At 36.9% G+C, this 27,840-nt stretch overlaps 1 protein-coding gene across 8 annotated transcripts; it reads right to left on the reverse strand.

The window, feature by feature from the left end:
• On the reverse strand, positions 1-27,835 carry LOC112570091 (pyruvate carboxylase, mitochondrial-like). Of its 8 annotated transcripts, XM_025248316.1 has the most exons (24): positions 26,810-26,911; positions 26,188-26,220; positions 24,469-24,779; positions 23,088-23,272; positions 22,617-22,782; positions 21,969-22,114; positions 21,052-21,169; positions 20,541-20,811; positions 17,939-18,101; positions 17,512-17,694; positions 17,079-17,313; positions 15,762-15,776; positions 13,154-13,378; positions 12,499-12,655; positions 12,182-12,288; positions 11,186-11,319; positions 10,432-10,681; positions 9,126-9,254; positions 8,165-8,280; positions 7,573-7,752; positions 5,839-5,985; positions 5,331-5,432; positions 3,410-3,550; positions 2,959-3,207 (listed from the first exon to the last, which is right to left on the reverse strand). In XM_025248316.1, the coding sequence occupies exons 3-24, from the start codon at positions 24,659-24,661 to the stop codon at positions 2,959-2,961; spliced, it is 3,612 nt and encodes a 1,203-aa protein (XP_025104101.1). In that variant the 5' UTR covers positions 24,662-24,779; positions 26,188-26,220; positions 26,810-26,911. The 8 variants fall into 8 exon arrangements, with proteins under 8 accessions (XP_025104105.1, XP_025104101.1, XP_025104100.1 ...); XM_025248315.1 differs by lacking the exons at positions 26,188-26,220; positions 26,810-26,911 and adding an exon at positions 27,718-27,835; XM_025248319.1 differs by lacking the exons at positions 26,188-26,220; positions 26,810-26,911 and adding an exon at positions 27,541-27,558.
• Positions 27,836-27,840: the final 5 nt, after the last annotated feature.

Genomic DNA, 27,840 nt, shown 5'->3' on the forward strand with positions numbered 1-27,840 from the left:
TTATGCTACTATAGCAATTTTATTGACCAATGAATAATATCAGTTGTAATGCAATGCATACATACAATCTCAAAAATGTTCATCTGCCATTTAGAAGATCAACAATTAAGATGCAATGTCACACAGCACCGGTTTAATGAGTTTCTGACTCTAAACATGATAGTTCAAGCATTTGAGCAAAATTCTTAATGCAAACTAGATTATCACAACTCAGCAAGAAGTTATATCATTGGCTGCTTACGATCACCAGTTCTATTGTTAAATATTAACTGTAGCATCACACCATGTCAATCATTCTACATAAATGCAGGTCTAGCTTCATCTCTATATCAGCAGTGAATTTAATGCTTTATTTTCTATCATGTATTATTTACTGCATTGCTACAAATTGCAATTCATTCTATCACTACCTATTACTATTTCACTATACAAACACTTTACTATGAAATTAATCTATACTGTCTTTGTGTTGAAAGAAGAATTTAAAATGTTAATAAATATTCAATGCTTGTTTCTGGTGGAAGGGTAGGGAAGAGTGTAAGTGTAACTACAAAAAAAAAAAATTTAGCATTCATGATAGAGCAACGAAACTGATATTATGAAGAGTGTCTTTCTTTTTTTAAAAAAAAATCATATAAAAATCTATATGCTCTATTATCCAGAATACTGAGAGTGCCCATAAATTTCACACAAATGAGTGGACCCTAAAGGCACTTTTATGTACAGAAAAATAGCAACAATCCGGCCTCCAAGGCCTACAGCTGAAAAAAGGAAGTTTTCATGAATATTTACAAGTCCATTAACAGACTATAAGTTTAGGATAAGATAAAAAAAAAAACTGTTAATAAACATCCGATTATCACCAAAGTTTAAAAAAAAAACTTATCAGCATGTCAAGAAGGAACTCAATCTCTAGAGTTATATTTTTTTAATCCAACTGCTTGTATAAAACAAGAAAAGATAAGTTTTTCTCCCACAATATTCTACCTGACATTGGTTAGGTAGTAAATCTATGTGACAGGCGCTAACTGTTGCACCACCACAACACCCCCAAAAAATCTATGTGCACATATCTTTGTTGATCTAAAGGTTTTATTTTTTAACGCAAATGGTTCTGAAGCAACAAATAGTTTTGGTTCTCCTATACATATGGATTAATGCATCTCTACTGATATGAATAAACACACTCAAAACAAAAAAAAGCATCAGGTGTGAAAGCAAACTTGATGGTACTGTTTGTGAAATCATACACTTGACTAATGCAAGTTCAATGCTTCATTATATCTTGCACAGAAATCTTTTCAGCAAATGTTCTCTATGAATACAAAATCTCATTAAGAACAAGACCTGTACATGCATGAATCTACTTTTTATTTTAAAAGAAATCACACAATCTTGCCTTTTTCTATAATGCTCCGTGTAACAATGTAAAATGTTTAACAAATACACCTAGTTATATTGAAATTTTTCCTCTCTCTCCTCTTCAATACACATGAACTGTTACTGCAGCCATGTTGTTTTGTGTAATCCTTAGATGCTTAGAACAATGTCACTAGCTTTTTATTATGCAACTACTCACATAAGCAACACTTCATTATACCCCATACCAAAAACTCAAGCAAACAACTACTGCAACAAGAAACCCTGAGCAAATAAAGGTATTTCATTTTTATTGGCCTTCCTTTGGCATTTAGCAGTTTTCATAGTGCTGCGTGCGAATCGGAAGCCTGGGGCATGTGTATGTATATCTCTGACAAGCTGCACCATTTCAGCTTTACTGACATACTGACAGGTTCTGAATGGACAAAGTCACTTTGACAGTTGCTGGTGCTCTCTCTCTACCAACTGTTATTTATGATTAAATCTCTGCTGCTGCTTTTTTTTGTCAAAGCCTTGCAGCAGTGCTGCTGTTTACATTTTACCACAGATTTGCTCCACACAGCATGTTTTCACTGACGTTCATCATACCCATGATGAAAGGTTAGGATGAAGCTGACTGAACATGGGTCATTTCTACTCTTGAGACACTGCTGGCACAAATTCTTCTCTTGATATTGTATTAATAATCTTTTCCTTCAGAACTTTTAGGTATTTACCCACCAGGAAAGCAGAAAACACTAACTTTTATCTTCAGCTGCCTTTCTTTTTTTATAGTTGTGACCATTTATAACACAACAATCCTTCTTTTCTTTTGTCTTGCATGTCTTGGCTAACAGTCTTGCCCCAAATTTCCACTTTGACCACTGACCTGTACTGCACATGCACTATCTGACAAAAATACTTTTATTCTACCATCATATTTTGATGGCATTAATGGAACATTTCAACAAATCCTTAAAATCTTTTGCAAACTTTTCAAGTGAATATGGCTTATAATAGTAATTATGCAGATGAAGACAACAGTTCTGTAACACAATTTCATGTTACTCAATAAAATTTGACAGTAGTAGTTATATAATCACAGTACTCAACTATTCCGCATTATTTCACACGCCCTTACATCCTCATAATAAACAAATGATTGAATATTTAGCACCTTAGAAATAACACCTGCACTATTATTTTCTCAAAATTAGAAAGCACATAACTTTCCTATCATCAAATCATGCACTATACTTCCCTTTGGTCAAATGTCAAGTACTAATCTTTCGAAATAAAGATATTCAGAGAATAATTTGTACAGGATGGAGTGAGCTTGTATAAATGGTAAAATTCACCATTCTATCAATAATTCAACACATTAATGCAATTCCAGGGTATCTGTATCAAGCTGGGCTTTGAAGACAAGTCCTCGTACAGTTGTCATAGAAACTTTGTGTCTACATGTCCGTGAGAATGATCTCAAAGCACCTGTGCTTCTTTCTGCTTCAGCTTCTTTCTGCTTCAGCTTCATTTTGGAGAAAAAAAAATTGTTTTTGTTGCTACTGATGAGTATGTGTCTGAACAATCGCCTTTCTGTTACTCAATTTCCATCAACAGGTCATCTCCCTCCAATTTCATGCCTCGATTGACAGCAATGAGGCGAACCTTACCCGACACAGGTGCTGTAACGACCATCTCCATCTTCATGGCAGACAGTACCAAGACTGGTTGCCCCTTCTTAACAACATCACCTTCTTTGACCTTGATGTCCACCACTTCTCCAGGCATGGGTGCACCCACTGACCCTTTGACACCTTTCACTGCTTTAGGATATGTGTGCAGCTCCTGAAGATAATATCAAAGCATTAAACAACTTATCTCCCAGAATTCAAAGTAAGAAAACATTTACAAAATTTATTAAACTGCTTTTGCAAACAAGAGGCATGTGAACAAGAAAGTAAACATGAATCAAAAAAAAAGTTGGATGGAAAATTGGAGAAAACAACAACAGGAAATTATTTTCATTCTCCCGCGGGAAAATTCATACCTTTGATGCCTCTGTATCTTTGATCATGACCGAACGAAGTTGACCATTGAGCTCAAAGAAGACCTCTCGCATTCCATTTTTGTTCAAGTCACCCACAGCCAGGGTCTTGATAGATAAGGTCTTACCTTTCTCAATGCTAACCTGAAAGAAAATATCAATTGCACAGACTTTTAGATCACAGCTGCCAGGCCAGTGATTGCTATCAGGGAAGGATAAATATAAACAGAAGATAGAGTAGAATTTTTCAAACGCACAATTTCAAGATCTAGGAGGGAATAAAACTGATAAGTGGGCATGAGGGTAAGAATTAAACAATCTCTGTCCTGCTGATTTAACATGTGCCGTGATCAAAGTTTTTAAAAAGCTAGTCTTGGACCTTTACAAGTCTTAGTTAAGGACTTTTTAGTTTTTAGATCCTCTACAGTGCACCTACAAATGCAAATGCAGACAAAAAGTCCCCCCTTCCACTGACTGATCTCTACTAAACCTTGCAATAACCTTTGACCCTTGCCAACGCCATTAACAGCAATTCTGCTGACACCTGTAATTTTTACTCTCACCAGTCTTTGCCAATCCTATGTCAATAATGCAGGCATGCTAAGGTATTTTATGAAATATGAAAATTTATTTTCAGTATTTCCTAGTAAACTAGCAAAGCGTGCTTGGTTTCCACTATTCAAACTGCAGATGGACCTGCTTTCATAATTTTCCCAGCAAAATTGTTAAGTTCAGCATAAGATAAAAGGCAAGCACGACTGACTTCTAGTTGGTATTCCAGTTCCAGTGAAGATGGAATCATAACCATTCTCTATTTGCTGGACACACTTGATAAAAGTTTCAATGGTTACACTTGTTCGTGTATTCAGAAAATATTCGATTAAATTTGACAAATATTGCAAAAATAATGCTTAAATTGTTATAGCTGAGACAAATGATTTTTTAAATTTTTGTAAAAGTTACCTATCTGATGGGTCTCTGTTTATAGGTCAAATATTCATTACTTTGTAGGCTGGTACTGTTTCTTAGAGTATCTGACTTTTTTCATAGTTAATTTCAATACACTTTGGACCAAACTGCCAATCTCTGAAACAGCCTACCAAACTCAGTGATTCAAGCCCCATTGTTGAATGTTTTCAAGAACCATTTAGACGAAAATTTTCCAGATCTTTAGCTCTCAATCCAGTTTCCATTTGTTTAGGTAATTTCTAACAAAGAAAAAAAACTCCTCAAAAACAAATAAAAAGAAACAACAAACTTTTCTTTAGGTGAGTGAAGACACATGATAGCTTGATGTCAGTAACGAACCTCAATAGTCCCAAGACCTTCCACAAGGACATATCTACAGACTGATGTATGACTGATTTAAGAATGTCTTGCCAAATTCACACCCTGCATCAGCTGGCACTATATGAACTGCATTATTATTATTGCTCTTGTTTGGCCTACTTGCTGTTTTACTTGCATTATATCTTCTACACAGTCTTGTGCATCTATAAACATACAATTATCTGAGAAGTCATAAGTCTGAAGCTTTGTGAGTCATTTACTGTCAGCAGTCTATTCATTTTGGCAAATAATAAACTGGCTGAAAATAGGTATCATAGGCTGACAGCTAGGCACCCAAACTCCAGCAGCAAGGCAGCATGTAACACAGTTAAATGAGAGGTCCAATAAATTTAGATCCATATACTCGTCCAATGTATACACACCGTGAAATATCACACAGCAAACATTTTGTGATTAAACAAGGATGATAATAATAATTGCTTATGTCTCCAAAATTTAAAATTAATAAGAGCAGTTATTATAAATGATAAAGTCATCAGTACTTAGCATATGACTAGGTAGTCATATTAAATATTTTCTAATCAAGCCAAAAGAACAGTACTGAAAGATCAATCAATACAAGCAGGCCACTGACCTCAGTCTCTGCAGCCACTTTAGGTCCAACAAGAAACGTTTTTGTGTCTAAGCAGTCAACTGGTCCGTACTTGCTGCGGAATTCTAAGAATTCATCAAGAACCTGTGCAAGAAAACACGAATGCCATGCACATCAGATTCCAGCTCAGTAGAACCTACATGTGTTTTAAGTAAGAGTTAGACCTCTAATTACATACCAATTGCCAACTTGGTAATCTTAATGGGTAATTCATATTTGTAATGTTGGGCTATATTTAGTGAGCTTCAAAACCTGTAGACATGGCATGTATACAAAGAGTTCTATATAAATGGGCAAGTATTTGAGGGAGAAATTACAGTTATACAAGAATTGTAAAACATGTTTTAAAGATAATAGAGATTTATATAGCGCTTTTCCAAAAATTTGCTCATATCGCTTTACATAAATCATAGAATAAATAATCAACAACCATGCACCCATATTCACATATAAAAATCATGCTCACTTCTATGTTTTAGGGTGCAAGTACCTTAGGGTAAAGAGCAGCACTTATGATGTCTTCTTCTGACACTTGAATTTTGTGTTTTTCACACAATTCGTCTTTTAAAGCACCGAAGTCAATTGGTTCCAAGCTAGCTCCTGGTCGCCCAGAGAGAGTGGGTGCTCCCTTCAAAACCTGTTAGTCAGATAAAGCAAGGAAGATGAGAAAGAACATATAAGTGTTATATCCAGGCTATTGTGGTGTGTTTTTATGCTGTTTCAATCATCATGAAATCACTTGAGAAAATTGTAATGAGCAAGGTTCTGACTGCTGTTACTTCACATCTTGACTCACTGCAGTTTGTCTACAGAGCTGGAAGATGTGTCAATGATGCTAAGCTGTTTATGCTAAATACTCTGTACAAACATCTGGAGAAACCCAGAGCTCATGCCAGGCTTCGCTTCGCTGATTTTTCTTCTGCTTTTAACACTGTGCTACCTCACTTGTTGGGGGGGGAATCTAGTTGAGATTTCCATCTCTCACTAACTTTCTGGATCCTGGACTTTTTAAAAAACAGGCAACAGAGTGTTTCTGTTAACGGTCTTCTCTCAGATCCTGTTGTCACCAGTATTGTTTCCCCACCGTTCATACTGCATGCTAACAGTTGCAGATCGAAGCACTACAGACAGGAGATTGCTTGTAAATTTTGCGAATGACACTGCCTTGCTGTCTCTTCTGTATAATAGTGAACATGATCATAGTGGTGTGACAAACACTTTCTTGTCATGAATGCCTCAAAGACTAAGGAAATGATATTCGACTTTCAGACAAACAGGCCTGAGGCAGTCATCAGTGTTATCCATGATGATGCCATTGAAGTAGTCGACTTACAAATATCTAGGTACTATCTTTGATAACAAACTTAAATGGGACATCAACACTGACATGATCCTCTGTAAGAGACAAAAACGTCTGGACCTCCTATGGAAACTTAGATCTTTCTCTGTCAGCTCTGTCATCCTCACTTGGTTCTATCAGTCCTTCATTGAAAGTCTCATCATTTTTTCTCTCATCTCTTGGTTCCACAGGGACAGGAACAGTCTTGATTCCCTTGTTAACATCTGTTCCGAGGTCACCGAAACCAGGCAGAGGGATTTGGCAGCCTTTTGTCATCAGCAAATCCCCAGGAAGCCATCACACATCCTCTTTATTTCTGATCATGTGTTTTGATGTGAGTTTTCACTCTTGCGGTCTGGCTGTAGGTATGCAATGCCTGTATGCAGAACCAATCGTCACCGCAGCTCATTCATTCCATGTGCCATTCACTTGATATACCCTACTGGCAGTGATCTTGTACTAGCCTGAGGTGACCTGGGATAATCAACTGTATCTGCTGTTGTTGGGAATGTGTGTGTGTGGGAGAGAGACACTATTTAAACATATATATTTATATTATCTCTTTTACAACATGTATATGTATGTATTATTGCTAGTACGAGCACTATCTTGAATTGCTCGTGGGAATCAATAAAGTTGTATTGTACTTACTGACTAGGAAGAAGTTTAAATGAATGCGGACATGTTTTCTTGATTAAGGAGGGATTTCTAACTCAAAGGTTGAGCATAAATTAAATTTTAAAGTAAATTCTTCTTCTTTGATACTTACACAATAACTATACATTTCTAAAGCGAATAACTTTAATATATTTCTACTTGAAATATATATATAGGATAAACTTACTTATTTCATATAAAGCTCAGACTACAGTCATTGCTTCTGACCTTTGTGCGAAGTGGTTCAGGGTAGCCACCAGGTGGTTCACCTAGATGACCTTGGAAGTACTCTACTACAGACTTTGGAAAAGATAATTCAGCAGCTTTTTCTTCCACAAGCTCAGCAGTGAGTTTGTTTTGCACCATAAACTGAGCCAAGTCCCCAACCACCTTGGATGATGGTGTCACCTGTAATTATAAATCAAGATGTTGTGCTTGGATTTCTTTAAGTAGTCTAGATGTCTAATACACACAAAGCCTAGCACATTTTCTAAGGTCTCTTCTCACACAGTTCTAAATGTTGCGACTACTTCGTTTATAAATCTTATCTAGAAGTTATTGAAAAGTGTTCTGAGGTACTCTTACAAGATTCCAAGAAGGAAATTTTAGTGAACTGAGGAAGAAAGGCTGTAAAGATTATGTATAAATTTCACATTTCTTGAAAGCTTGTTCAGCTATATAGATCTTCACAAAGTTTGTCTAAGCCATTGGTCTCTGACTTCATGCACTTTATCAGATTCTGGAGTACACTTTCAGAAGGTTGTATAGTTTTGTATATGCATTGAGAAATTCCCAAGTACCAGAGCTTAAAGTGATTTACCTTAGGCAGGTCTCCCAGAAGTTTATTGGCCACAGAATACATCTTTTTCACCTCCTCAAATTGGTCAGCCAACCCCAGGCTAAAGGCTTGGAACTGCAGGTTAGTGTACTGCCCACCTAATGTGACATTAAAACAAAACCATTTCTGCATATTACTTCTTTCTCATTAGCACAACTAACTACTTAACTGATCATACCACTTTCAACTTGAATTAAAAGACACATTCATGGTAAGTGCAGGTTCTTGTAGAAAGAAGGTGAGCTGAGACAGAAGAGAACTCTGTTGTCTATTGGGGGTGAAGTATGTGGAGATTTTGCATTATGTGCTTGTGGGTGTGTAATACTTCTGAGTTGTGTCAGTTGTGTTGTAAGGAGTGGGTACAACCATGGCCAGCAGAAGACGGAGGTGGTGTTGAGTGGAGGAGACCCATATCATCTCTGCATAGAGAGAGAAATGGATGGTCATTTCCCAATGACTGCTGAGTAGGCAGTGGAACCTGGTACAGAGGTACAGGAGGTACCCACTATGCTATGGCAAGCACCAGAGTCCACTGAAGGATAGAAGACATGAGCAATCTCTTGATGGAAGATAGAGTCTGACTGGTCCTAACCCTAACCCTGACTGGTCATGGAAGAAGGCAAGGGACAAAGGGATGGAGAAAGCAAAGAGAAATGCTGCTCATCTATATTGCTTGTCAAGAAAGGAAAAAACGGTTAGTGCAACGGAAGCTGGTAAGACCATGCCATACAATAACTGATGAAAGGCCCAAGAACATGTTATTATGAACTACTTTGATACATCCGGATCTTCTCTCTTCTCACATATTTCCTTGTGGCAATGCAGGTGGTAGAGATGGGCAATGAGTGACTGTAAGATTGCTCATACAGACATAAGAACTGTGATTCATGTTCACATGTATATTGAAATTTGTTCAGTCAGAAAAGATAATGTGGCATCTCACCTGGAATTTCATTTTTGTAGATGTCAGCATTGCCACTCTTCATAGTAACAGTGCATTCAAAGGGTCCATACAGACTACGAGCCTGTTCCCAGTATGCTGAGTATGCCGAAACGTTGTCCAGATTTAGCCCTAAAAACAACAGGTTGTCAAGTGGTAAAAGCAGCCATCATCTCAAATACACATGCAACTGCCACACACTTCCCTGTACATGTATGAACCACCATCCCCCAATCATATGCAGTAAAACCTATGAAGTGAGGACATCTTTGTTTATTTAAAGCTGTTTCTATATGACAAGTGTCCTCTCACAGGAGATTCTCACATTTTCGAAGCCAGGAGAAGCAGAAAGTCTCTATAAATAAGGCATATAAGAGAGAGTAAAAGCAACTTTCTTACAAATTCAATGAAAATGCGAAAGATGCATCAGCACATCTTTACAAAAATATAACAGAATCTACAATTAAAAAGATGTTGGTTTTAAGGAAGTTTTTATTTAAAATTGTTACTAATTTTTTCTGGCAACTATAGATTTTGACTGTTGTTTAACTCATTCAATATAGGTATATCAATCCAGTTGAGCTATTGCTATGAAGATGTTGACAACTGTGAGTGTGAACTATAAGGAGGAAAATTAGGGTTGTAAAACCATTTAAGTGCTGAAATATTAAAACTTGTTCCAATTTACAGTAGCAGACTATCAAGACTTTGCTTTCTAACAGGAAAAAAAGGAAGTTGCTGCAAAAAGATACTTTCAACAAATTTTCATGCACCGAGAACAAACAAAAGGACACACCCCAGGCTACGCCAACCAATGTAAACCAACCATGTTGCACTGTTCAACCGTTTAATAATAATGGCTGAAACTGTCATAAAATTATATCAAAAACTGTCCACTCTTGACAAGTAAAGGGATAAATTCTATTCCTAAAATCTCTGTCTGCATCTGCATCTAGCAGGATGTGACCAATCAAAAGTCTTTGTATTAAAAAAACAATCCACTTGGACCAAACGTGTTCAGACATGGAAGGTCTCTGGTATTCTGAGGGTCCACACGTGGCATATTATATAAGGGCATTCTTAATGCGTAAAAATATACTATATATATATAAGGGTACTTATGTGTACTTGTGCATTAAGTTAATGCATCCGAGAATGTTACATAAAAAAAAAATTGTGCATAAAATTAAGAAGGGCTGTTTACAGTGATGAAGGCAACATGCTATGTAACACATGAACATCTGGACCTATTCAATCTCTCCTTCAGCAGACCCCAGATAGATGACAGGCTTCTGATAGTTTCTATTACCTGTGTCAAGTTCTGTTCTCTCCAAGGAAGCAACAACAGCGCCCATGCTTGGCTGGGAAGTCAACCCTGACATGGAGTCCACAGCTACATCCACAACATCAGCCCCTGCTTCTGCAGCTGCCAGCATGGCTGCCACGCCAGCTCCAGCTGTATCATGAGTGTGGACATGTATGGGGATGTCGGGGTACTTATCCCGTATAGCACTGATAAGCAGCTTAGCTGCCTTTGGTTTTAACAGTCCAGCCATGTCCTGAAGAGAATAAAGAGGAGACATCATATAGCTTTTGCTCACAAATGCCTCTGTCTGCAAAATAACTGACTGCTGACATGAAAATATAACTATTTTTAAAATAAACATAGTTACAATGAAGTCTGGACTTATTCAAGCCTCAGAGAAAGATAAGATTAGAGACAATCATTTTAAACAGACAAAAAAGAAATTATATACCCACAGAAGACAAAAAGAAATCAATAAAAATAAAAATAAAAACTCATGCATGTGAAGCGCATGCACACACACACACACGGCCAACTTTTTTCCTCCATCGCCTTCTACCTTTCTGTTAAATCAGAAACCCATTGATGCCTGGAGGACAGATGGAGTTTTGCAATCACTGGCATGAATGAACTTCAAAGCAATGACCTGCTACTATTTCAAGTATAGAAAAACACAAGGCTGAAAATTCTGTTTTGTATAGATAAATGATAAACTTTACAAGGAATTAAAACAAAATGGTTTAAATAATACTGGTACCTTGATGCATAGTATATGTGTTCCTGCCTTGATGAGCTGTGAGGTCAAATCTACATAGTAGTCTAGATTGTACTTTGTTTTACTGGGATCTGACACATCACCAGTATAGGATATAGCAGCCTCAACCACACCACCTGGCCATACAAAAAAAAAACCAAAGTTTCAAATACAAAAACACAGGTCAGTAAATCATCTGGAATCTTTCTAACAATTGGATACACAAGTTTTTGGTTTTGACATGACTTCTCATAGTGCAGCAACAAGGTTTATAATTCAGATTAACTCACAAAAGTTGGCCATGTCACTCCTATCTTCACAGTTCCCCATCAAGATAAGATCTAAATTATTTTAAAGTTCCATGCTGTTAAAGGAAATAACCAGTCAGGTTATCATAAAGTCTGTTCTTCTGAGAAGTTTTTCCTTGGTTTTCTGCCACTAAAAAGCACGTCTTTGCACTTTTCTGTCTTGAATGCTAGTAAGGATAGGCAGGCCTGACGAGAGGGGGGGACAGGGGGGTCTAGTGTACCCGGGCCCGCGGCTGTCAAGGGGGCCCGGCCTTGGTCAGTGGATTTTTTTTTCTTCTTCTCCTTTTCTTTTTCTTTTAAAGAAAGGTCTAAGGACAGAACACCCAAGCATTACACATGCAGAAGTTGAGTTTGAGTGTAGATATTGAGATTCGAATTGTAAACATACATTATATACTGGGAAAATAATTTACGATTACAAGTACAAGGGGCCCGGAGAGGTCGTCTGTCCCGGGGCCCGGGCTGGCTCTCGGCGGCCCTGAGGATAGGGTGTGAAGAAAGGGGATAATATCAACTTGCTCTAGATTTCAATGATAAACTTCTTATTTTTGTGTCTGTAGATGTGCTGCAAGGGGACCAGCTGCCAGAGAGGGTAGGAATGTAAATTGAGAAGAAAGAGTTATATGGCCTTTGCTCTCATCACAAGAAACATTACCAGACTTGTACTCAGTCTTAAATACATGGCAAATACCTGCTTTTCCTACAGCCTCCATGCCTACAATGATGTTGGGAACATAGTTGAGCGAATCAAAAATACGGAAGATGTCCATGCCATTCTTCACAGCAAGGTCACAAAACCTAAGAAAGATTCAACACTGACCTCTTTTACAAATGAAAAAAAAGGATGCTACATCAAGTTCTTTTATAAGAGCAACACTATGCCACATCTAGTATCAAAAGTTTGAATATTAAATAAGACATAGGAGACAACGTCCGAGCACATTCACAAAAGATTCTAAAGGACCATCTATTACCTGCAGATCATTAAAATAAAAGACAAAAGCATACTTGAAGACAACATTGTCTGGGTAGTTGGTGTAGCCAACAGCATTGGCACCTCGTAGCAACATCTGGAAAGGAATGTTAGGGACTTGCTTGCGAAGCTGTCTTAATCTGTCCCAAGGACATTCATGCAAGAATCGTAATGCTACATCAAAGGTAGCACCTGCACACACAATTACATCATATCAACATTCATAAAGTGCCAATCAAACATAATGTAGGAGAAAGAAATCAGAAGACAGCATTTTAGATGTAGTGTCTATCAGGGAATATGTTGGGGTTAACTGATAATGTTTTAGAGCTGGTGGTAATATTGTTAGGTGTTCCCATGGCCAAGTGATTTATGATGATGGTGGTGGATTTGGTAACAATAATGATGCAATGCAAGAAAACAACTAAGACCTGCCTGATGAAATATATAAATTCTGACAGACCAGGGAAAAAAAGATATTAAGAGGACCTACTTTTTTATGAAACATTAAAAACTTTGCCGCATGATTGAGACTGAAATAATATGCTCCTCATTATAAGCAATGCCACTGTAGTGTGCATCTGTTATTCAAGATTGTACTTTGCAAATCTGTTACTGTAAATTCATCTTCCATTGTACTACCATAAAACAAATAAGCCAGACATAAAAAAAACATGAACCCTTCCTCACCTCCCCAGTTTTCAAGGCAGAAGAGTGGAGACAAAGAGTGTGAGACATATGGAGCAATGCGTAGAAGGTCGTAACTTCGAACTCTTGTAGCAAGAAGAGACTGATGGGCATCTCGCATGGTGGTGTCCATCAGCAGCAGACCCTTGTGTTGCCGTAATTTCTTGGCAAACCCTGCTGGTCCTTCTTGAATTAAAACATCTCTCCAGCCAGCAGGATGTGGGAGAACTGACAGTGAACAAGTTGCAATTCTAAAGTGAGAGTCATATTAAAGTTTGAGGACGACTAACAAAATTACCACACATGATGTTATTACTCCTTTGGACAGTCAGTCATCTCTATATGTGTATATATGAACATCCAACTATGTATGTGTACATAAACAAACTCAACATGCACACACACACACACAGAGGAATGCTGCAATAACTAAGACAGAATTATTTAATGAACTGGAGTTACACCTATGTTTTATTTTTTCCAATAACATTAGAATGATCTTCAATGTATTTATACAATAAGACCATTGTGGTGATCATACCAGTACTCTATCTGTACGTGTGTATAATATATAAAGTTGGTGTGTATGTGTGTGGTCTTTTTATTTAAAATTGTTACAATTTTTTCTGGACACTATAGAGGAAGATTTTGACTCATTCAATATGGGTATATTGATGCAATTGAGCTATTGCTATGAAGATGTTGACATATACTTAGTGACTTACAGAAAAATAAACTAATTTAATTAACCATAATGTCATGCTACTTTCTACAGATCTGCACCTGTCCTAACTACAGAGACATAAGTAAAATACTAAGCATGCTAGGGAAAGCATCAAGTAAATACACAATTTCACTTCACAATGCTAAGGAACCAAATCAAGGAAAATTCTGAAAGGCTTTCTAGGTCTGTAACCTGTCTCAGCTTCTTCAAGCAGTTCTTGCCAAAATGAATTCTAATTTTCATATATATACTTATAACAGGGTGAACTTATATTATTGTTCCTTTTAAGTGGACAGGTAGAACTAATGTGTTACTCAACTGCTTTCTATAAACAATCAATGACAGTGCTTATAACAGTAACATAAATAAATAATAATAAATCTGTATTGCACAGGATCAAGTCATTCTTGATAGTGTGCTGACCATCTGTCAGCAGTATTACTTATCAAAGTACAAACAGCATAAATAATGAAAATTAACATTATAAAACAGAAATTAAGAATGTAATGAATATAAAACAAGTAAAAATCTCAAATAAAAGAGACAAAAATTATAAATAATTATGAAACAAAAACATGGTACCATAATTTACAGCCTGTAATAATACTTTAGAAAGAGATGTTTTAACTGCATGCTTCAGACTAATGCATTAGTCTACTTGAAAAGGATAAGCATGAAACCATGAAAGTACATTTCTAACATCCTGGTTTTTAATAACTTTTGGGGGCACTATAATTGCAAGTGTGTGGAATTAATGGTCAAAATAACTGCACATTTAGGGTATAAACTTTCCATCTCCAGCCTCATCAAGCAGAAACAAAAGTGGTTTTAATCTTTTCTTTCAATGTAAACACTTGAACAGTCTAACAAGACCTGATCTTCTCTTCTTTTTTTTTCAAGCCACAAGTTTTTGCACAGCCTGCTAACATAGGGAAAATGAAATATTTTGTAATAAATTTCCTATAGTGATTTTGCCCAAGGTCAATACTTTTCTGATAGAATCTCAAAATAAACAAAAAAATTAAAAAAGCCTAAATTTAGGCTGTATATGAATGAGTGCTTCAGTTGCCTTATAATTAGAAAAATAAATTCTGGATCTCTATAAAGATACCTTTCCAGGATGGCTGTGGGGTTTTTTTTGATGGTTTTTTTTTTTTAAGAAAAACTGTTCAGGGCTGTAAAATTGTTGTTGGATATATTTTATTTTCCCTTTTTGGGAAAATTGACAATAGTCAGAAGCCTCCATGGCTTCTACCATCAGGCATGTACCAACCTAACTTTTTAATCCTAAAAAATCTAGATCAATCATACTAGTCGAGGGTGCTCTTTCCCCCTTAAAACAAAAAAAGCCTGGCAATGGAAAATTTTCATGGGCTACAAAACATTTTCAAAATAAATATAACTTTCATGGTGAAAAACAGAATGTCAAGGATTTAAAATAAAACTGAAACAAGTTGCGACCTTCCTCACCTGTGCGGTCTTCACTGACAGACAACTGACCTACATGCCATAACGATTATGCTCATCAACATGCACATATAAAAGCTGGCGAGAAACAGAATTCTCGTGTAAGTGATTAGATGGAGGTTTTGCCATGCAATGGTTTTACAGTTTTACAATAACCTCAATAATTTTTGCAACAAAATCATATTAAGCACACTTATAACAAAGACACATTAAAAATTAATTCAAAGCAAAATCTAACATGCCCCTAAACCATGCCCCTAGACAGCTGATGCTGAATGTGAAGTATCAGTTAATGATTAGTCTGAGTTAGAAAAATAACAACACATGTGAAAGGGTAGAGCTATAACCCTGTATAAAAAAGATGTTAGAATATTTTGTGAAGGAATAACTTTAAAAAATAATAATTTTGCAGTATCTTACCCTTTCCCTCTTGATCTGCAAAGTAACATCAACATGCTAGCTGTCAAATGTCCTTGAACTTGCCATAAGATAATAAAACAAAGAATGCTGGTGATCCTCAATGATGTTGTAGACACACATATTCAATAGAATGCTGGCATGCATTAGAACACCTATATATCTGACCAAGTCAGTTAGGCAAACAGCGCACTGGGCTGCAACAGCTGCTAGGTATTAATGATGACGTAAGGTTGAGCCTTCTAGTCACCCAAGTAAATAAGAAATTCAAATCCACACAACTCTTTGAGTACATATTTTCCCATGTGCAACTATGTATAAGTGTGTGCATGCACACTCACATGTGAAGAAAGAAAAAGGGCGTCAAAGAAAAAGGGTGAATGCATGCATGCAGGTTGGTGAATGTGTCCTCTGTATGCATGAAGATGCATATGCCACTGTTGTGTAAGTAGCTATGGTCTTTTCTGCCCTTGTTTTAATTTTTCCCTTTTCATACCAAACAGCTTAAAACAGAATCTCTCTGTAAAAGAATATATTTAAGCGGCAAGACAACAAGTTAATGGCAAAATGATTGTATCGGGTTCAAAGACTGCAACAAATAATCCAAAAGACACACAAATTTAAGGTTAAAAGATTCATTTTTTTTTAAAAGAAAATAATGTGTTTGTACAGATGCAAAATGTAACTCAAAATAACTACAATACTCTGCAAACTTTGTTTCCAGCAGCACATTAATTATTCTCTCTTCTCTCTATACACCCACTCCGATTATTAACGTAAATAATTAATAAGCTTGTAAACATTAAGAGCACTCTGGAAAGTACACAATTTTGGAGACAAATCATCCTATTCATGGTCAAAGGGAAGTAGATCCTGATCTGCAGATGCCTTCACCTTGACACTTTTTTGTTATTTTCATCATAAAATGCTTAACAACACTGAAGGTGAATCTTGACACATGGTGGGGGAGCAGGGGAATGACTGAGTTAAAGAGTTTAAAAGCGGCATCAAGCTTTCCTTCATTTTCTAATACATTCTTTAACGCTTCTTTAGAATGTAAAATTATCACAGAAATTCTCCTCATAAAGTTGTTACACAGTAGTAAAGAGGAAAACAGTACAGACTAGAACACAAAAGGTTACTTACTCTTTCTGGTTAAACTATAATTTCTGATTTTAAGTATCTATACCACACATATTTGCTTCATTAATTTTCCTCTAGGTCTTCAAACCTATATTAAAAGTACTGTGTGCACTGACTACAGACCAAGTGCTTCAGAATATCAGATATTGCAGACCAAATGTTCAGAGTAATACTCACTAGTAGGAACAGGTGGAACAGAAGGGGTGATGTCTGATGGAGGTATGGATGTCCCTAGAGGAGTAGATGGACCATTGACCATGACCTGTCCTAAATAATGTAGCAGTTTTTGGGCACGGTTCTGAGACTCTTGAAACAGGAACAGCTGTGGATTCTCATCAATGAAACACGTATCGACCACTCCTGTCAGAAACTGTTCGTTCTGCATTACATTCAGCAGGAATGGAATATTTGTCTGGAAAAAAAAAAGGATTTTTTAGAAATGGTAAAATGGTATATTTTGTAACCTTTATGCCAAATTCTTTCGAGAAAATGAATCCATTTGCTTATTATACTTGTGCTTATCATAAATTGTTATATTTAATATATTCAAATAATACAAAACAATTAACAAAATATCTTCACTAGTAATCAATAAGGCCAGGTAGTGCACCTTGACTCCTCTTATTCTGAACTCTCTGAGTGCACGAAGCATCTTGGAACAGGCAGTGGGGTGGTCTCGCGAATGGGCTATGACCTTGACCAGCAAAGAGTCATAGTAGGGAGAGATAATAGCCCCTGCAAATGCAGAAGCACTGTCCAAACGAATTCCCATGCCTTCTCCACTGCGGAACACCTAAACAAAACATTAACAAAATAATGAGGCTCATATTCCTCCCCAAAACAAATTCTGCACGGATGCTTGCATTCTACTTTAGGATATGAAGTTAAAACTCATCACTGATGATTATGACAATGAAAACAACGAAGCCAGCTATTGTGGATGTATGTGGTTACATCATTATTAATAATTTTAAAATAACATATATGCATACTTATTGATAAACACATGCATGCTCGCAGGCATGAGCAGCACTTACCTCAATGCGGCCAGTATCAGGCTGAAAGTTGCGAGCAGGATCCTCTGTGGTCATACGACACTGGATTGCAAAGCCATTTAGTTTTATATTTTCCTGTGTCAGGTCAAGGTCTTTTAAGGTTTTACCTTCTGCAATATGAATCTGGGCATGAACCAGATCTACGCTGTTTGGAAACAAATAGAATTTACAGATGTTATTGTCAGTGGCAATTAATATTTGCTATTTTTATGCAAAAATGAAACAAAATTGAGAACAAAAACAAATGATGGAAGAGTTAACAAGCTCAGATTTTTTATTTATTAATGAAAGAGATATCACATAAACACAAATGCCAAAAGACATTAGTGTTCTTACAAAAACACTACTTGAAAGACAAAAATGATACAATGCAGAAAAATGGTAACAGAATTATGAGGGTGCCGCTCATCGCTGTTGAACTTATAGGAAAAGATTACTTACAATCACTTAATTCATAGACCAAAGAGTCAAACATGCACAGAATAACAAGCTATCTGTGAAACTTTCTTTAACAACACAAACTCAATATCCCAGGTTAAAAAGAACACAAAGTCGTGACCAAGAAATATACCCAAAATAGTACATTTTAGCTAAAAATTTCTAGCTCAGCAATACTTTGTGGGATGTAATTTTAAAATTGTATGACTAATTAGGCATAGTAATATGACCTTGATTTTATAGTGCTTGTATTTGAAAAAAGTCCACAGAAACATTGGCAGCCTTAGTAAACAGCACATCTAGAATAAAGCCAAATGAATTTCCCCATCAGTAGCTCAAGTCACTTTTAATGAACATTTCCCTCATGATCATATCACATTAATTTAAGCTATGGTCTGCACAAACTTCAGTAGAAGAGAACATAGCTGGAATTACAAGTAGACTACAGCATAACAAAAGTAAATTGATTTTTTAAAAACTATTCAATAATAAAAACAGTAAATTGTTCATAGATTTTCTAACATAGACATATAATTTCTGGTAGCAAAATTTCTTTCTACTTATCAGATGGCATGACTATATGGCAATAACCCTACTAGCTGCCTATAGTTCCAGCTGTCCACTCCTGATTGCCCAAAAATCACCCGTGCCAGACATCATATTGCTGGCGATATGCTTAGCCACTGATGTGCTTCCAACTAAATCCAGAAAATCCTAGGAAGCTGGCTATGTGGCAGATGATTGACTATCAGCCTTAATGATTTCTTTAATGCCACATTACATGAAATTGCTAGACTAATTGCTACAGCTCAAACATTATGTACTCTGGCCTGTACAAAAGATTACACATGTTGGCAAAGATCCACATATGTCACTCTGATGAAAGCTATTATCCAGGCTGCTACAGTCTGCAATGTGATGCCAACCTTCTCCTCCCCCAATAAATGGTATCGGCCTCCCCTGTGATATGTGGATCGTTTAAGATAGATGCCGAAAGCATGCACTGGATCCTGCAGCTTATCTGGATTGCAGGGTTCCCTCCTGAAAAGTAGGTACAGAGTGACTCTGTAAGGGCAGCTTATTCTTAGCCAAAAAACCTGGGGTTGTAAGGAGGTAGACAGAGGTGTCAGCACAAACTGAAGACATGTCAAGTCTGAGTAAAAAGCATAAATAATCAAACACCAAGGCAACTGCTACCAAAAGGCAGGTTTTCCAAATAGGTAGCTTAAAGGAGCCATGAGACAAGGGCTCAAAGGTGAGAAAGTTCAGAAGTAAGCATCCACCAGAGAGATTCCAAAAGGGAAACAAAGAATGACACACTGGTCATGAATGGGACAAATCGGCCAAGTAAGATAAATCTCAATTTTACCCCACATCCTAAAATCCCAAATGGCAAACAGTATCAGCAAAGCATATCCCTATAACCCTTAATTGTAATGGACGCTAATGCTCTTACAGTAAAGAGCCAAAAGAAGAAGTCCATCTTTATGCCATGGCTAGTTCTCCATTGGTTGAAAACATAAACTGCTAAAGTGGAGGAACATCAAACGTTAATGATGCATACCTCTGCTTCACATAAGAACTTTTGACTGTCTATTAGATTGAAGTGCCAAAAACGGCTCTAGTTAAATTGGGCAACCAGAAGGAGATGGTTTGACTTCTGACAGAGCTTTGGGAGGAAATGCATAAGCACTGAGATGAAAAGACCATCCCGCTGCATGATGTCAGGAATACGTCCATGCCCTGATACTTATAGCATAATTTGATGACACTTTGTGTATGAAGGGAAGGTAAAAATGGTTTAGTGTGTATGTAAAGAAATTAATTATCAGTTAGCAGCATGTGTATGCAAGGAAGAAGATATATTACACCTGAAGTTGGTGGAAGCATCTTCTATGACATATTGTAAAGATAAAGTAGCTGAAAAACAACCAATTCAGTTGAAACCAGGCAAACTGAGTAAGTGAACTCACTGGCTAAACAAGGCACAACGGGAGGTGAGCTGGCTGAGTTTGTTTGCTCCTTGCACACTGCTCATTTCTGGCCAATCGGGAGTGGACAGCAGAAATTGTAGGTAGCTTAGTAGGGTGATCTCCATATAATCATATCACCTGGTACAGTACAAAGAAGAAAACTTAAGTTTTACCCTGTGACTTGCTCTGTAACAGTGTGTTCCACCTGCAGACGGGCATTCACCTCAATGAAATAGTACTCCCCATTTTTATCCAACAAGAACTCAACCGTTCCAGCATTCTCATATCCCACATGCTTAGCTAGCCGCACAGCATCACTTGTCATTTTGTCACGAATGTCTGGATCAAGTTTTGGTGCTGGGGCGATCTCCACAACTTTCTGATGCCGGCGTTGCACAGAGCAGTCTCTCTCATATAAATGGACCACTTCACCAGCAGAATCACCTAAGAAAGGATAAAAACAGAACAAAAGCAGTTTGACTACATGCCAGAGAAGCGCTACTAAATGTTTTAGTAGTAACAGTAGTAGCAGTTATGCAATTTCCCACATTTTATCCTCAGAATGTTATTTCAACTGGCAATTCCCTTTATTGACATTCGTGCAAAAGGTCATTCAGTATTTATGTATGTATTCAGTATATAGCACATAAAAAAAACTGAATTTATACAGGGGCACATACTCACCAAGAATCTGTACCTCAATGTGACGAGGTCGTTCAATAAATTTCTCCAAGAAGAGGGATCCATTGCCAAAGGCTGAAAGTGCCTCTGAGAAGGCACGGTTGAAATTTTCTTCCACTTCCTGGAAGCCATTGGCAACATTTTAACCTTACAGCACATCATCCATGTAATGCAGATGTTACACATACTATCAGGGCTTCTGCTAAGGCTAAATTCTTTGGGGTCTTAGCGACCCCTTCTTCAGATTTGTAAGGGGTCCCTGTTCTTCGCCCAACTTTGGAGGGGACCCCATTGACGAAGATTGAAGGGGTCCTCCGAACTTTTAATGCGTACTGTACGCAATTTTTTGCGTAAGCAGAAGCCCTGATACTATACAAAGTATTTACTGATGTGCTGAAATTTTACAGATGTAAAGATATATCAGAATGTGTTTGCATCAAATGATATTTTATACTGGTCCCAAATTTAACAAATATTATTTCAAATCCTATACCACTGAGAAAAAGCTGTTGCTGAATTCATTGCTTTAACTTTTTTTTTTTACAATCCTGCAGTGCTTTCCAAAGAAGATAGAATACAGTCATTTAAATATATATATTTTAGAATGAAGTGTAGCGAAAACTATTCAGCAAATTACACATAAAACATGTGTATCCATTGTAATTTGTAATGACTTAAAACCACTAAAACATACACATAAAGATCTTCTAGATTCTTCTATTTATATGCCTTCAAAGAAAAATATTAAGCTTAAGTAAACCTCTTGATCAGTAAGCAACAAATTTGCTTTGGATCTTGCAGCAAAACAAGATTATAATTTATAATCAGCCAAAATCTGAAACTATTCATGAAAATGTTTTAGAGTAAGTTAGAAATTATTTGTACTCAAGCTACTGTTGATTCACAAATATGTGCTTTACCTCCAGATGTTTAACTACCCTCATCCCACGCCCACCACCACCAAATGCAGCTTTGAAGATAACAGGCAGCCCATGTTCTTGGCAGAACTTTACAGCATCTGCTGCTGAGGTAATAGGCCCAGGTGTTCCAGGTACCACACGTACACCTGGGAAAAGAAAAAGTTAAGTGATGAACAGATTTCTCATGGCTAAATAATAATACAGCACATTTATAAAATGCTTTTCCCCAGCTCTTGCTGGGTTAAAAGTGCTTTACATACACATCCAAAGGCACACAAGCACACATTTATTTTAGGGTAGACATCAAATGCACCTTCATGAACATACAACACACACAACATGCATACACACACAGCAAGCATGCATGCAGTCTTGTCCTCAGCTTGCAGGTACACTATAATAAACATCAAATTCATTAGGAAACAGATCTACTTATCACCTGTACAAATTAATATTTCAACTTCTCCAGTAGGAAAATGGTATTTGCAACAACAACAAAAAAATCACCAATTTTTTCCTTACTCCTAATATCCATAAACAAGTACTATATGGCATATAATAATCCCCTTTCTTGTTCACATATAAACTTGTTCACTTTCTGTAAATACAAGAGCAAATGAAACAAATGTAACATGTTAACATGTATACCTGATTCAATTGCAGCCCGGCGTGCTTCAACCTTGTCTCCCATTTTATGTACAACTTCAGGTGATGGACCAATAAAACGAATCTCTTCCTTAACACAAGCTTGAGCAAAGTCTGCACGTTCTGACAGGAAGCCATAGCCAGGGTGAATAGCATCAACATGATTATCCTGAACATAAAAAATAACAACTATTTTTTAAAGCTACCACATATGTTCTTTGAAGCTTCAGAAGGAATACCTAAAATAAGTATTTCTAAATTTAGCATTATTTACAAAATGTTCACCAAAAATATAAAAAGCAATAAGACCCAAAAGAGTTAATTTAATAAATTGTCGTTAAATGGAAAAATAATCCTTCACTCATCATCTTCCAGATCAAAATCTCATCTACCCTCCTGAGTCAATCTCAAAACAATGCAGCATAGTCTTTAGCAGTCATATGTTCAATAAATAAATATTCTTTCTGTATTCACCTTTGCAATTCCTATGATCTCTGGTATATTAAGGTAAGCAGCCACTGGTGGAAGACCCTTTCCTATGAGATATGATTCATCTGCCTTTTGTCGATGCACCTGATTAATGTCTTGCTCAGAATAGATTGCCACCGTTTTAATGTTCAGCTCCGTGCATGCTCGAAAGACACGGATTGCAATTTCTCCTGTTGGTAAAACAAATATTTGAAAAACTTCACACATCTTCAGTTCTTTTTTTGTTAGTAGGTTTGGTTGTTTTGATTTTTGAGGGGAAGAGAGGTACTTCCATTTCTGATAAGGCTTTTTTTAAAGTCTTTGGTGTTTTTTTAATGTTACTTAAGTAGTATTCAGCAAAGACTCTTTTAAGCTTTTCCAGCTCAATCATTTAAGAAACTCTCCTATATGTTTAGGTAGCTGGCTGCTTTAAATGCTACTGAGGGTCTTGTCTTAGCTACATATGTCTGGTTAGAATGCCAACACTTTTGTTAACAAAAGCATCCAAAACATTTTCATCAACTTGCTCAGCCAGTGATACATCCCACTGTGGGTTTTCTTTAAAGTCACAGCTATTCTTTTTAACTATGATTTGAATCTGATGTTGCATTAGCAATTACAACATTTTTTTTTTTTTTTAAGGCCCTTCGCCCCTCCTGGGGCATAGGCCATCGACTACAGTCTTAACTGTAAACAGATGCCATGTGCAGAGAAAGAACAGCATGCCCGAGACGAGAAATGAACTCAGGGCAGCCAACCTTCACTGTACTGGTGACAGGCGGTAACAGCGCTAACCGTTGCGCCACCGGGCCGCCAGCAATTACAACATATCATGGTAAAATTGACAGCTGTAGATCAGCAGCAGATTTTAAGCAGACAAGAGGGTGAACACTATTTAATAGTTGAAGGGTATTGGTAGTCTGTAGCCTGACAGATCCACATACCACATACAACCTTTTACTCAGTAAAGCTCCAACATCAGCCTTTACAGATAGGTCCCACAAAGTACAGTCTGTTTACAAGAGCATCAAAAGACAGGCAAGCATATAGCCAGAACATGCATTTAACACTCCTGCTTTAAACAGCCTGGAATGGCTCGAATTTTAACATGACTGTACACTTAGATTGATTAAAAATGATGATGCTTTTAATTAATGTGCTGTTGATGAACTACATTTGTTTTTAATTTTAACAAGGCCCCAATGTCCTATACATGCTAAATGTAGACAATACATTTAGTACAGCCTATGAAGCTTTCTTGCTCAGTACCCTAACAGAATTTTAAAATGAAAAAAAAAGTCTGTGAAACATTGCTGTAAAGTAAATATCTATGAAATATGAACAGATATCCAGTATCAAATAATGATTTTCATCCACAAAAGCAAACCTCTATTTGCCACAAGAAGCTTCTTTATTGGTTTTCTCTCGTGTTTAATATCTTTGGCTGAACTGTATGGGCCAGAATGCTGCTGTCGCATCAGTTGTTGCAGACTGTCAGGAAGTCGGTAGCCATGACATACTGTAAGAGGAGAGGCAGCAGCCTTGTGCAGGCAAAGTACTCGGGCCTGCAGGCGAAGCATTCTGGGTAGTCTTGTTGAAAAACTTTTCTGTGTATACAGCTGTCTTCAGTTCTCTTTCTGCTTGTTCCACGTCACATGTCAGGCTACAAAGCCTCACCCCCAAACTGCCTGGTATTTACTGCAAGCAGATAAGATTGTTTCAAAATTTGCAGATTATCAGTGCTGATATATGGAATCTACTAAGTCTCTCATTTTAATGAAAATTCCATCTTGTGATGAGAATCTTTTTGGTAGGATGATAACTAAACCCAAAAAATTTATAAATTCAGAGAATTTTTATATTATCAAGAAATAGAATCCTTATATTCTGCTGGCTGTTAGGCTACAATGACTGACCTTACTCTCTGTGCAAAAGAAACTGATGCCCTGCTACATTTGATTTACCAAACCACCTTGTGATGTGTTTTATCCTATTGGACGGTGTTAAGCAGCTGTCCAGTAAGAATAACAACACATGCTCTGTGATGACATAAGCTTAAATGGCCATCTATGTTCAAAACTTTTTCACATTCAATATCAGAGAGCCAGCATCAGAGGGCACATCCGGCTAACTATTTGGGGCTATGGGAAATAAATGTGATGACATTTAAATTGAGGAAGCCATGTGCTGTTTCCTGTTCAGTTGTGGTTTTTATTACATCAGCTTTTGTTTTTTAGTAATTGTGTAGACAATACAAAGTCATCTGCTGTTTGGGAACAAAATCAAGTCAATAGAATGTGTTGCCATACAGTGAAAGAAAAAATGAATTATTAGCATGGAGTGTATCCTTTGGAAAGAATTACTTTGGATAAAAGTGCAACAAGACCATTTATTTGTCAGTTTGATACCCATACAGTGAGCAAACTTCCCCTTGTCAACCCAGCTGTGGGTACCTATACTCCATAGAGGGCTGGGGAAAGTAAGGCAATGAGGGAGAGGAGATGGGCACCACCCTCAAATAAAGCTGGCCCCGATAAAAGTGTAGTTTTGTAACACCTCACACCCCAATGACCTGAAAAAGTCACGGACAGCCTTTACCTTTTTACTCACTAATTAGGATCGAGTAGTCATAATCAGATGTGTGATTAGGGTGAGGAAAGATGGTAACAAATTCTGGAAGTTCTTGGATGTTGTGCATCATAATGAGTGGATGGAGTGAAAGGAGTCATTTGCATAGATTTACTCTGACCTGGTTGTGACAGATGACTGACAATTGTTCCTGGTAATTCTATTTTGTTATATGGTTGTTGAATAAAGGTATTGGGTACTGTTTGGGGTTGTAAAGTCACATGAATAAATTTGAAGTTCTGCACACAATTTTAGTATAAAACATTAGTTGAATGAAGTTTAGTTTATTCCTTGTTACTCCTCAAGAAGAATAGGGCTGCAAGTTGAATGAAGTGGCTGATATCAAATTTGTTCTGGCTTTTTTTTCTTAAAATGACTGGTTTATATTCATTACAAGATTCTGGCTAACCAAACCTGACAGAATTACACTGTTCTGTTTAAGAGATACACACCTCTGTGAAAAAGTCACAATTCTCACCTAGATTTTGGAAAGAAGTGAAGACTTCCTTTCCTGCAGCATAATAAAGTGCCCTCAATGTTATGGCATTGCTAATCAGCATGAAGCTAAAGATCTTACTACTTTTAATCTGTCATGAACTTTGAGCTTAGCAGCATGATTGACTTGGTTTAGGCTTTTAGGATGAAGATAAGCTGTTTGGAATAGCTTAACTAGTTTATTCAGAACTCACACAGCTTTGCTTCCACATTTACCTGCAGAAAGGCTGGGGTGGTAAAAAGGGGTAGAACAAGCAGGAATATATGTGCTGTACTTCCCAATGTAGAAATACATTTATCTCTCTCATTCTCTTTCTCTCTTTTTCTCTCTCTCTCTCTCTGACAAAAATATATAAATACACATGCATACACATACACACATCTAATAATGCTTTTAATAAAACACACACTAGCATTATTGACCTTTTCTATTTTTCATTTACTATGACATAAATATTTTCCAACAGATGGCAAAAGTTTCCATTTTATGCAATGCAGCTATTTCCTTGCATCTTAATCATATCTTAATCATATCTATATGCAAGTAGGAGTTAATGTCACTAGAAGATTAGTTAAATACTAATAATTAAAAGTATAATTGTTACTTAGCCTGATGACACTATTCTTCACTGTCATCTGTGTTCCCTTGAATTACTGCTTTCTGACAGGCTGATCTTGTTTTATTCTCCTTCCTTACACTAAGGAATAAGGCATGGTACAAAGTCTACTGTTACGGCTACAGTTACCTGGAGGAGTCAACACGCTTGTTTTCTTTATTTGACAGTATTCAGGTGAACGAATTTCACCCTCAACTCGGGCCGGTCAAGGTTGTATCTTACATAAATGAGAAGTTGTATGCTATATCGGTCGCCTTCAGACGGCATGTTAATGTAGCTAAAAAAGAGTAAATTTCTTTGACTGCTGTAAAATTTAATGGTTTGAATGCGAAATAGCTAGTAATTTATTGTCAAGTAGTTTCAGATGATCGTATATATACTGCCTTTATTATGCATCTACTGTAAACTAGTAAAAAAAAAAAAAAGGAGGCAAAAGTTGATAGCGCAATTTTTAGTAATTTGCATCACCTCTGGACTATCACGAGTCTAAATATCTGTCCAATTTAATTATTTCAGTAAAGCGGCGTATTTTAATGATACAGATGGAACCGTGAATACACGTATACATACATTACTATGAAATATCACGAGCTATTAAAATATTTCCAACTCGACTAATGTTAAAACAATATTCTATAACAAAGGTGCCTATTTTAAATACCGACGACCACAGCAAATTTTGGAGTGAGGCTCTAACAGTATTTCTTAAATGTGTTTACCTTCTGGGGGAGCGGAATGCTGCAAAAAGCAGACGCCACGAGAGTTGCGTTTAGTTCATGGTCAACGACTCACAAAACATTACTGCAGAAACCATGTGTTCACATCTGTTTACATATAGCTATTTACAATACGTTCATCTAACTCACTGTTGTGAAAACAACTGTATATTTACTCACAGCTCGTGGCTCCAGTATCATGTATACACGTAGAGAAGAAACGCGATGCTTTCACTGATGCCCTTGACCTTCCGATAGTCAAGGTCCGTAATCATGTGCAGGTGTCTCGATCGCTGTGTTGAT

Source organism: Pomacea canaliculata, linkage group LG8 (assembly GCF_003073045.1).
Source record: "Pomacea canaliculata isolate SZHN2017 linkage group LG8, ASM307304v1, whole genome shotgun sequence".
NCBI classification, from domain to species: domain Eukaryota; kingdom Metazoa; phylum Mollusca; class Gastropoda; order Architaenioglossa; family Ampullariidae; genus Pomacea; species Pomacea canaliculata.